This window comes from Rhinolophus sinicus, chromosome 15, assembly GCF_057876585.1.
Source record: "Rhinolophus sinicus isolate RSI-liver-muscle chromosome 15, RSI-T2T, whole genome shotgun sequence".
NCBI lineage: Eukaryota > Metazoa > Chordata > Mammalia > Chiroptera > Rhinolophidae > Rhinolophus > Rhinolophus sinicus.
Window position 1 is genome coordinate 12,845,776 of NC_142515.1, and position 13,212 is coordinate 12,858,987.

The window sequence follows — 13,212 nt, forward strand, 5'->3', positions numbered from 1 at the left end:
GTGGATTTACCAATTATAAGGTCTTTATAAGTGATACATATTTGGTAGAACTCATTTTCAAATGTTCATTGGAAATTGTCTCGAAATTTTATAATTAAGGAAATGAAGCTCCTGGTATCACAAGAATATAAACAGATCTTATGTTGTATGCTCAACGTGACTAAAAGTAAAACTTTACAAATATACCTTGTCACATTTTTCTAAACTATTAAAAAATCAAAAGGTCTCTCCTACATGACACCACATACATCTTATCTTTCAGCCATAAGGCTGGTAGCTCTCAAACTAACTAGATTTAGTAAATTATTTCAAAGTGAAATAAGTCAGACAGAGAAAGATAAATGTTATCTCACTTATATGTGGAATCTTGAAAAAAGAAAAAAAAGACAAGTTCATAGACAAAGAGAAAAACAGACTGGTGGTTACCAATGGCAGGGGATGGAGGGTGGGCAAAATGGGTGAAGGGGATCAAAAGGTACAAACATCCTGTTATAAAATAAATAAGTCATGGAGACATAATGTATAGCATGGTGATGTTAATAATTCTGTATTGTGTATTTGAAAGTTGCTAAGAGAGTAGATCTTAAAACTCATCATCACAAGAAAAAAATTTTTTTTTTGTAACTACGTTTAGTGACGAATGTTAACCAGACTTATTGTGGTGACCATTTCACAATATATACGCAAAATATCAAATCATTATATTGTAAATCTGAAACTAATATGTCAATTAGACCTCAATTTAAAAAAAATGCCCCCAAGGCATTTCAATTAAGTATATGGACTAAATAAGGTATTTCAAAACTAGATTTAGTAAATTATTTCCAAATCTCTTCTTTAATGGATTCTTAAAACTTGACTACATTTAACATTCCAACAATAGAAAAAATTCCTCTGGAAATTTCTTACAAAATGGTATTTTGATACCATTTTCAATGAAATATTCCATTTTCTATGGAAATATTTTCCATAAAACTGCTCTCTAGAAAATTGAAACTGTTTCCCAGTGCTGTATACTTCAATATCTTCCATATACTTTAAAAATTGGTTTTAGACCTACTAACCATTAGTATATTATTTCCAGCAAACATACCTAGAAAAATAGCATAATTCAAAAACTTAATTCACAATGCACACACACAGACACAAACACACACACACAGACACACACACTCACAAAATATACATCTATACAAATATAGCCAATGTGTTGGTCTAGTATTTTCATTAAGAGGGATTTTTCAAGTTACAAAGTAATTGCACTTCAAAATGAATTCTTAAATTAATGCCATGTTTTTTTAAGTATAGTCATGCATATTAGATGAGTTCCTGGTAAGATAATGCAGTGGTTTACAATGCAAAATATGAGATGAGTAATTTAGAAAACCTTATTACTAAATATACATACAGAATGAGTCCTCTGCCAGTTCACTCTGCAAATAAGTTCTACTTTTACTTCCAAGATTTAGTAAAAACAATGCATTAAAAAACAAAATTATTACCAATAACTATAGGATTATCAGCATACTTCCATAATATAAAATAGTTGTTACCTGTTGCGTATACTTCTGTATTTCATCCAGAACAAATTCTACTTCTTTTGAGGTTGTTAATGAAGCAAGATTTCCACTAAGATTATAGCAATAAAGCTTTGCATTGTCATAGCTTTCTCTGCTGGAATTGATTCTAAGACAGGCATCCCCAATATGATTCCATCCTTCTCCACAAAGATGAGCTACTCAAACAAAACAATTTATTTTTAGATTACCAAAAAGCATGTGTATTTTTTCATTTATTTCAGAATTCTAAATATAACTTCTGTATTTGTTTAAATAATTTTAATAATAAGATATTTAAATATATCAATATAATATACTAAAATATTATCTAATAGTTTTGCAGGGAATAGGAACATAAAGTCTTAATTTTTTCTTTAATTCTTAAACATAAGTTAAACTATGGCTCTATAAACCTGTAAATTTAGTGTATTGGTATATGATATCTCAACAAGTAAAATCACTACTATATTTACATCCCAAGGTCCAATTTACATAATACAAGATCACTCTGATAGAAAAGTAACCAGCAAATAACGAAAGTAATTTTAAAGTTACTCCTACAAGTGTAGCTACTTGTCCTCCAAATCTAATTTCCATAGCCCAGGTGTGCTATTTTGATATACGTTGGATTCTTTGATTCTTTCATTATAACTGTGGAGAGAGAATTCTCATTTCATTCATGTTTAGATAAGAAGCTATAATCTTTGCTGTCTAACATTTATTTTTATACAGCTATTCAGGTCTTTCTAAAATGTAAACACACTATGCAGTAACAGTGATTTATCCTTAGAGTCCAAGTTAAACTTAAACTAGCACCTATTTCTACAACACCGACTTATAAATACATTATAAAGTTACGCTCTAGTGTGCGCTAAGTAATAATGCAGTGTTTCATTATCACACGGACCTATAAATTTGAACTACATTTTAGTTTCCATATCATATTAAACATATCTGGGTCTCCTGCCCTTTTGGCCTTAAGTGCGTTAGTGTCACCTTTATGGAACTGTTCTAAAGCAGTTGTTCGCAAACATTTTGCTCTAAGATTCTTTTAACTCTTAAAAATTATTGAACCCCACAGATCTTTTCTTTATGCATTTTATATCTATTGACTTTGACCACATAAAAATTAAAACTGATCATATAAAGAAGTATTTGTTTATTCATTTAAAATTATAATTTAAAAATCCATTACAAATACACTCTTCCAGTTTCTTGCCCCTTCATACTATATTCAGACCCGAAGGAGACGCGTCATCAAATTCTCTCCCTGAGAGACAGCGGCTAACAGTTCAAATTAGGCCCCTGGCATCAAAACATTAGGATGTACTGATGAATGAATAAAGGAATGGATAGACAGAGAGATCAAGGATAAAACAGAGTAAAATGTTCACTGTAGAATCTAGGGCGTGGGTATTGAATATCTCCTCTAATAGTCTTTCCATTTTTCTATTAATATATGTTTGAAATTTTTCATAATAAAATGTTAGGGGAAACATTACAACTTAAAATAAATAGCTTTTTTTTTTTTCAATTATGATCTCCAAAACAAAAAACAAAATAGTGAAAAATGTGGCACTGTTTTACACTTGTGCAAATCTCTTCAATGTTGGTTTAATATAAGACAATTGTATTCTCATATCTGCTTCTAATTCAATCAATTGGAATCATGTATCACTCAGCCTTTGGAAAACTCCACAGTGAACCCATAACAAAATGAGAATTAAAAAAAGCAAATAACATTAGTGTTATTAGTTTTGACCTCATGGACCCACTGAAAGGGTCCATGAACAGGAGACTCTTTTCCTTTAAAAAGGATTAAATTGGATACCACGGATAACCCACCATGCCTGGAACATAGTAATCCATCAATCAACTGCAATTATTATTTAATAAGATTGTTTACAACATCTTTGTTTTCACTTTCAGGCTCTTCCTTGTCATCTAGAATCTGAAGAGCCAAATCATGTTAAGGAAACAGTACAAAATTTTTATTAAATTTTGGCTTTTTCTTACCTTATTAGATCAAGGAAGGATTTAGATGTATTTTTATTTATTTATTTATTTTGGGGGGAGGCCAGTCCCCTTTTCTTTATTTATGAGACCAAAAATACTGGGTTGACAAATGGCATAAATAATAAAAATGTATGGGCCTTTGAGAATAAACTAAATTATACCACTGAATCAAATGTTTTGATGTTTCAGGCTTTTGGAGTATTGTGCATCAACTGAGCTTTAGAGGTAAAAGGATAGCAGTTAATTTTTTGATGAGTTTAGTAAACAAATTCAAATTGCCAAGTGTATTAAAAAATGCAATTCACAAATTTTCGTAGAAAAGTGCAACTGCTATAGACTGGGCCCTCCATTTAGAGAATTCACTTCCTTCAGGGAAGCTACATGGAAACCCAACTATCAATATACCTACTTGATTGCTTAGTAAATATGAACACAGAACAAGGGAAGTTAGTGCATAAGATAATACTATATTGTATTTATTATATTGTATTTATTATCTCCACAATAATAGCCTGGTCAAGTGGGTCCCTTATACCAAACCAAATTTTTTTTTCTGGACAATGAGTAGGTAGGTCCTACCAAATATAACTTTACTATTATTTTTCAAAACTTCCACTGGTTACCAAATCCCCTTCTTATTGAAGTAATCTTCCTTTATACGTTCCTCCAGTCATATCATATATTGGTCCAGAATTTACTCTGCCTTTCTTAGGAGACTTTGTCAGTATTTTCACTGCTCTATGTGTTGACTTTAGAGTTTACCAACTCAGAAATCAATAATATTTTCAAGTTCATTGTTATTTCATTATTAATGCTCTTAGCCTACTGCATTAGTATATTCTTAATTTACTCAAAGTGAACACACATGCATATATCACTATTTAAAAGCTTTAAAGGTCAATATACAAACAAAATTCATAATTTGAGTATTTTAAACCTTAATGGTACTTTTAAAGGCAATCTAAATTTTATTTAATTAAATTAAACTTATAAGAAAAACATAAAGCCTGTGATTAGATTTTCCAATTCTTTCTCGAATTACATAAGTTAAAAAATTTTACTATGACCAAAAAAAATAAATAAAATAGAAAAAGGCTAAAAACTGAAGGGAGAGAGGACACTCAGTTAAAAGTCACGTCTCCCATTTACAAGCCATGTACCTTTGAGGGAGTCATTTAACCAGTGTGTGTATCTCAGTTTATCCGCATAAAAAGAAGATGGAACTGGTTAAATATGTATATTACTTTTCAATTTTCTGATTTTTCTCTTTTATATTGAAAAAGAAGAGTAGTTAGCGTCTACTAAGAACAGTGTGAACTGTAAAAAAATAAACTGAAATTGCTTTTTAAAACGAGCTTTGCTCTCATTTGCACAACTTAGATGATTAAGTCATATAATACTTTTTATAAAGGTTACAATTTATGATAAAATAGCAGTCAGTAAAAAATAGTTCCTGCAATTAAAAAAAAAAAGGGCATTTAAAAAAATCAAATATATCAAAATGTTAGCATTTGTTCAATTTGGTTTATAAGTCTGAGTGCGATTTATTTACTAGGTTAAGATCTACTTTTGTAAAATTGAAAAGGATTCTGATCAAGTCAACAGTATAATACAAAAAACTTTGAACATCTTAAGAGAATTGGAAGCAAACACCAACTTTTTTGTAGCAACAACAGTACTATAATTTCAGCATTATTGTTTATATGCTGTCTATTAAATTTTATAAAATGAAACGTTCTTACTAAACGCCCTTCACTATAATTGTATGCATCTGTGGGCTATAAAACTAATTTACCAAATTGAAATTGTTACCTGGTAAAGCCTGGCATTCTTGTTGTCGCTGATCCCACTGGCAATTCAAGTTTAGTGAACAGCTTTTACAGCTCGTCAGTTTGTTACAAATCTGCTCATTTCTCACATGACATTTGGTGTAGTTTTTTACAGACTAGAAAGTTAAAACATAAAACATGTTATTTTTCACCTTTCTACGGCAAGGATTCTTAAACTTCAGTGTATACATAAATCACTGGTGAATTTTAAAATGCAGATTTCTAACCCCAAATCCAGTTGTACATCTTTTGATTCTGAGAGAATAAGAATCTCTTTATTCATTTCTTTAAACTACAGTTCTTGGAATTAGAATGTGTCCTTATCAGAAGAAAAAAAAAAAAAAGAGCAAATTACACGATTTGAACCAGAAACTATCTAAAGAAAAGCTTTTCTACTAAATTTTGTAACAGGCTTCCAATTCAATAAAAAAAGCTAATGCACAAAGTCAATTCTCTTAATGATCACATGAAATAATTTTAGTCATAATAAAACTATCACGCAAGTCCCTGGGAATGAAGTAGAAATAATAAGTAATAAAAATTAAAGAGATGCTTTATCAAAATCTAATACAATCTAAAATGATAAATCATTTTCCCAGTAACTCAGATTAATTTTATTTCCACAGACACTAAATAATGATTTTGGTTAATTGATGTTTCTCCTGTATGTATTTGTCACATTGCCTTTATCTAGGCTATAAACAACCTGCCAAAATTACATTTTGATCAATCCAACAACCCGATGTAATCATACTTCAAAACTAATTCCAGGACTCAGAAGTAAAGGTCAAAAAGGGGATAAAAAACAGGCAATAGAGGGACTTTGGTGGTAGTTACCTACATACACCAAGGTTCAGATATTTCACATAATATTATCAATATCTATGATAAAACCTGCCTCATGAAAATCAGACACTACAATTTTTGGTTCAGTTCTTCCTGTGACTCTTTGAAAAAAAAATCCATAAGGACTTAATGCTGCACTCTGGGCCTCACTTCAACCATTTTTTCCTCTATAGGTAGACATGCTTACCTCAGGCTTTCTCATATAAGGGAGCTAAATATTTCTTGTCAGTCAATAAACAGTTAAAATTTAGTTATAACTATCTCACATATAAAAATAGTTGAAGCAATTTTTATCTTCTTAGATACTTTAAATGTCACTCACCAAATTTTTATTTATAACCTACTATACCTTCCTACATAAAATACATTGCCGTCATCTCCATTCCACAAATGTTAATTCTTTAGAGCAAAGTACAATACCAGGTAACAGATTAAAAGTACACAGATACTGTTTCTCTTTATTCATCCTAGAAAATCACTGAAAGATGAACTTTTTTATATCTCAGATTACTTTGTGACTCTTATTGAACCATCGCATTTTCATTAGAAACATATTAACTTTTTTATTGCTATCTTTTTCTGATTCATAGCTTTTTGCTTTCATACAATACATAAGTGTTAATATTATTCTATATGATCATTAGAGTACAGTTCCAAATATTCGCAGCTAACTGAAGAGAAGCAAATTTACTTGAATCATCCGACAAATAGAATAACCTATAAAAACAAGAGAATGGCTAAACATCTTAGAATGAGAGAAAGAATGACAGCTTAATGCCAGCTCTTGGAATAACAATGGTATCATTCAAGCCATCATCCAAATAACTATACAGCTATTCATTAAGAACAGTATAGTTATCTATTGGTACTGAACCAGTACAATAGATGAAACTATATTTCAGTTACACACAGGGCCAATTTAATTAATTATGGAAGAAAGCTGACTGTTATTCTGAAACATGGTTGCATTTTTTGGCTTAATGAACCAGATGTACAGTAGTAAACAGACTATGAAGACTAACCATTACTCTACTGATCTTCACTCTAACATATTTAGACGTAAATTTAAAATGAAAATCTGTGAGAAGTAAGCAGGTTATTTGAGCTATTAGAGCACAAAATATGCAACTTGCAGTAAATATAACTAAATAATGAAATAGGATATCAAAGGACATCATTTACACTAAAATCTCATAGACCTTTCTGTACCCATTAGCATTTGGTTTAGCTTAATTACCAGACATTGTGATAAAACTGTCTAAAAGACACATTAAATCAAAGTCTAAATTACAAGTGAGTACCATCTGCTCGCTTATACTATCTCACCCACTGCTTTCCTTTTTAACACATCATTATCAAAAATAAAATATAAAGCAAAATAAAAACCACTTTATAAACTGAGTACTTGATAGCAATTTATATAACAAATTTTTAGATATGTGTATTTTCACTCAGTTTAAGTGTCTAAACACAAATGAACTCCGGGTTATCCAATAAAGCTTTAAATAAAATCTGCTGCAATTTTTATCGAACAACATTCTCTATTTCAGTCCCTTATTCCTCCCATGCTTCATTTCACTTCCTCCACTCCGATTTCCACATTAGTTACTTTAACTCTCATTAGATGAATATTAATGCAAGTATAAAAAGGCAATTCAAATTTTCAAAGAAGAGTAATGTCATATTAACATTAAAACAAATAAAATTGAAGTATACATTATTATTAAAGCAACTTATACCACTGGAAACTATATACCAGCATAGTAAGTATGAAAGCAAAATGGTTCAATCTGATGAGTCAATAACTGAACATTTTCCTCCATTTTAAGTTTTGAATATTATTTTAGCATAAAATCATAAAACTTAACATTTTGAAATACGATTGGTTACTAGAGAAAATTTTTAGATGATACAATGCAAGTTTTTTACTTAGTTTTCAAACCCCCTCTTCTTTACCTTTTACCTCTCTGCCTGCTGTCTTGAAAAACAGTGGATACTTCTGATTAACGAAAGTCAGAAAAATTCATGTACGTTATACTTAGTTGAAAATCTGTATGTACATTATTTAGTTACTTAAGCTATAGCCCCAAAAACCGAACATGTAATTGTATTAAACACATTTTGAATACTTTTTAAATTTTTCTTTCAATTTGTTGACATCTTCTAAAAAAAGCATGGGATTTATTTTACTACCCACTTAAATTTTTTACTGCTCTTAATCCATTTTCATCTACCATAAATATTAATTTTACAATTTCTTCCATAGTCTACCTACAGTAGGGTTTCTCAACGTCATCACTATTGACATTTTGAGCCAGATAGTTATTTCTTGTGAGAGGGTTATTCACACAATGCAGGATGTGTCGCAGCATCCCCGGCCTCTACCTCCTAGATGCCAGCAGCAGCCTCACAGCCATCACAACCAAAAACATCTACAGACATCACCAAATGTCCCTTGGGGTACAAAACTGCCTCTTGTTGAGAACCACTGATCTCAAGACAGATAAAAAGGAAGCCACCACTGTCAATACCTCAGGTTAAAGTAACACAAAGTACATAAACAAATCACTAGACCATACCACTATTAATGTGTGTCTGACAAGCGTCCCCTGGAAATGATTCCAATACTTACTGTATGATCCTATTTCCATCAGCACAGAAGACAGTGTTTATACTTATATACTTATTTAAAAATCTGTTTTGTAAGAATTTTCCGTCTCATCGTGAAAAGAAGTAAAAGTTACTGGATTCAAAATGGATTCTACACTGACAAATTTCAGTAACAATCTACAGACAGAATTAACAACATACCAAGAACTGAGTGATTCTCTACATATTTTCAAACATCTTGATGTGTTAAGTGCTATTTTTTACAGTGTTAATAAATGATAACGATTACAGAGCAGCAATGCTAACTACATCACCATTTACCCATAAGTACTAACCATACTGCAGTTACTATTTGCTGAAATGCATTTCTTGTCATCACACCATTGGCACCCATTTGTATTGGCAGTACAGCTGGCACAATCTGCATATCTGTAACATCTGTCATCAGAAGCAGCTATAATACAAATGCAAGATAGAAACACATCAGGATGAAAAAGAAAATGTCACACTTCTTGATTCACACATTTTTTAACATCTGTTTAAGAATCACTAAGAAATTTTTAAACCATAAATATGACCATCCATATCAAAATAAGTTCTTCAATATGAAGTCACTTTGTTGTTTAGTTGTTTACAGAATTTAGATACCTCTTACCCTCATCTTAATCACTGAATCTGCCGGGATGCTACAGCCATTTAAAATGTACACTTGGAAAGGGGAAAAGCTTCACAGATAATTTAGTGAACAAAATATATTACTGTACATCTAAAAGAAAACATTATAACAAATACTTATTGTTTATCATTCTTCATAAAGGATATTTAGAGACATCTGAATTACTTTGATTAGCAAAACTTGCAAATCTATTTGTTAATTGCGGCACTGAACATGTACAAATGCCCACGCACTTACAGAAAACTGAACAATTTTTATCCTGCTAATTTGTTCATAAATAAATATTTACTAGTAATTTTTCATAAGTTTGATTTATTTATTCAATATTTCCTAAGAAATATTAAATAGAACATTAGTCATCAAAATTATAGAAAAAGTTTTAACTTCGTGGTCTGACTTGGCAATAATTCAGGAAGAAAACTACCAAAGGCAGAATAAATCACTTCATTTTATTTCTTTGAATCACACATTATTTCTAGAAAAGATCACTTAAAAACATTTTTTACTTACATAGGAAAACAACCCATATACATGACCGTGTTATGTATAAAATATTGACATGTACTATTACATATCGATTTTTTTAAAAAACTAATAAATAGCTAGTAAGAATATGAAATATTAATTGCTGCCTCGTTCAAACACTAGAATCCTAATTAAAGGATTATAAATTTTTAATTTCTGAAAGCTACTAAGGTAATTCTTATGAGCAGAATGCATTTCTACTTCTAGCCAAGAAGAGGTTTGTGCCAGATAGAGGCAAAAGAAAAAACTTTTACCTGTTTTAGGTGGGCACTTTGCTCTAAGAATATTATTCATATTCCCAGATTCCCAAGATTCACAGTAATTTTTATTCCAAATACATTTTATTCCTGGACCAGCATTTTTACAAACTTCTTCATCTCTGAAAGCCTTGCAATTTGGAGGCTTGTACACAAGGATATCATTAAGGAGAACACTAGAAAATCCTCCAAATATATACATGGACCTAGTAAAAACAAAACAAGTATCTTAAGAAACAATATTAAGAGAAGTCTCTGTCTAATGTATTCATTTTAAAAATAAATTTAAATATATGTTTCACATTATTTTATCAAGGTAGGAAACAAATTTTTTTATAAATAGATAATAGCTATACGTGGATTATAAGACATACTTTAGAATTGCTATTTAAAATTATAATTTTTGAAAACAGACATAGAATTAGAAATTAGATACAAAGGTCTTCTTATAGTGTTTTATTATAAAATTTTTTAAAAAGAGTACAATAATCAAAAAGATTTTCAAAATTTCAATTTGAAAAGCCCAGACAATTACTGAATTAATTAATAGTACCAGTGCCAAAAAAACTTGACATGCCTCAAAACAGTGTAATTATTAATATAATAAATGGAAAAGATCAGAAAATGCTTCAATAATACCTTTTACTATTTAAGAGAAGTAAAAGAAAAATCAACCAAACAATTTTTCAACAGAAAAGCCTAGAGGTTATAAGTTTACACTCTGAATTTCACTTAGTACTATTTTGAAAGCCAATTGATTTCAGTTACACAGCTTCACTGTAGTTAAGTTCTATCTGCTTTTACTACCATATTGGAGATTTTTTTACGTAACTAGACTAAAATGGAAATAAAATGAACTTATAAACATGTTCACATTTTAAGTTAATGAGCTTGCATATTTTTACTGTCACTTGACTCCACATTACCAAATTTTTGCTATAGAAATAGAAAACTCATATTAACTTAAATGTGGGAAGTAACTTAATGATCACACAGTCCAAATCCCCAATGGATTTAAGGATATTAAAGTACAGAGAGGTTAAGAGACTTGTCGAAAATCTTGCATGTAGTTATTGACAGAATTAAAATGAAATATAATTCTTCTCACTTTCCTTGTTCTCCTTTACATAAATATGGGGCTAGCCTTTCTATCACTTCAGTTTAATCTCTGGAAAAAACGAATGTAGATAGGATGACTTTTTAAAAAAGTATCTAAGGTTTTATCTCAGCACCTTTCCTTTGACTCCCACCTTACACTTTAAATATATTTAAACAAAAAAGAATGAAGGATATGGTTAACAAACCAAAAGGTATTCCACAGTAGAGTAGGGAGGCATAAAATCCAATCCCATTAAGTACAAACAATAATTTTTAACAGAATATGCAGATAGTAAAACTGATAAACGTTATTTCTTTTACCCATTAATGACAACTGCAGAGTGGCCAAATCTGTTGACATCTCTATGAAGATTTGGTTTGGGTAATATTTTCCATTCATCACAAGCTAGAAAAAGAAAACAGCAAAACAGAAAATGAAATAAAAGAAAAAATTAAGACAAATACTATAAAACAGGCCAAATTAAAGATGCAATACTGAACAATCGGAAGCTTTTCATTAATTTTTCATGACCTACAGTTCAGTACTATAATTCAACTAGCATTATTCCTTAAATAAAAACAGTTTCTGCCTAAAATTCCCACAAACAAATTTAAGTGTATAAGAATAAAGGAAATGAAATAAAATAAATTAGGTATATTTTATATTGGAGAATGACTTCAATGGCATATCTTAATTAAATAAACCAAGATTCACATAGCAAATACATGAATGTCATGTATTAGGCAAAGCTATTAGAAAGTTAAATCACTAAATCAAACTTTACATAGACACATCCAAAATTAAATAGAATATATAATATTCAGTGAAGAAATGTCTAAAAACAGAATCATCAAAATAAAATATAAGTGTGGAACCAGAAGAGACTCTGAATAGCTAAAGCAATCTTGCGAAAGAAGACCAAAGCTGGAAGTACCACACTCCCTGATATCAAACTGTACTACAAGGCTGCAGTAATCAAAACATTATGTACTGGAACAAAAACAGGCACAAAAACAGATCAACGGGACAGAATAAAGAACCCAGAAATAAACCCACACCTATATGGTTAAATTAATTTATGACAAGGAAGTCAAGAATACAAAATGGGGGGGAAGTCTCTTCAATAAATGAAGTTAGGAAAAGTGGAGAGCTATGTACAAAAGAATGAAATTGGACCATTTTCTTACTACGTATACAAAAATTAATTCAAAATGAATTGAAAACTTAAATGTAAGACCTGAAAGTATAACTCCTAGAAAAAAAAGATAGGCAGTAAACTCTGACATGGGTCTTAGCAATATTTTTTTGAATCTATTTCCTCAGCCAAGGGCAACGTAAGTATAAATAAATAAATGGAACTACATACCGTGTTTCCCCAAAAATAAGACCTAACCAAAAAATAAGCCCTAGCATGATTTTTCAGGATGACATCCCCTGAACATAAGCCCTAATGTGTCTTTAGGTGCAAAAATTAATATAAAATCTGGTCTTATTTTGGGGGAAACACGGTAAAACTAAAAAGGTTTTGAATACAGAAGGAAACCAACAAAACAAAAAAGTAACCTATTAAATGGGAGGAGATATTTGTAAATGATACATCTGATAAGGAGTCAATATTGAAAGTATATAAAGAACTCATGCAAGTCAATATGAAAACAACAAACAACACAATTAAAATGGACAGAGGATCTGAATAGACATTTTTCCAATAAAGACATACAGATGGAAAACAGACACATGAAAAATGCTCAATATCACTAATTATCAGGGAAATGTGAATCAAAACCACAAAGAG

At 30.3% G+C, this 13,212-nt stretch overlaps 1 protein-coding gene across 3 annotated transcripts in view; it reads right to left on the reverse strand.

Moving 5' to 3' along the window:
- Nucleotides 1-13,212, reverse strand: part of ATRNL1 (attractin like 1) — a 565,586-nt gene that overhangs the window by 447,653 nt on the left and 104,721 nt on the right. For all 3 annotated transcript variants that reach the window (XM_019725236.3, XM_088791845.1, XM_074338995.2), the window contains exons 11-15: nt 11,738-11,822; nt 10,316-10,524; nt 9,196-9,314; nt 5,388-5,520; nt 1,554-1,735 (exon numbers count right to left, since the gene is read on the reverse strand). In XM_019725236.3, the coding sequence (XP_019580795.3) occupies nt 1,554-1,735; nt 5,388-5,520; nt 9,196-9,314; nt 10,316-10,524; nt 11,738-11,822 (728 nt within the window). The remainder of the gene's footprint in view (nt 1-1,553; nt 1,736-5,387; nt 5,521-9,195; nt 9,315-10,315; nt 10,525-11,737; nt 11,823-13,212) is intronic.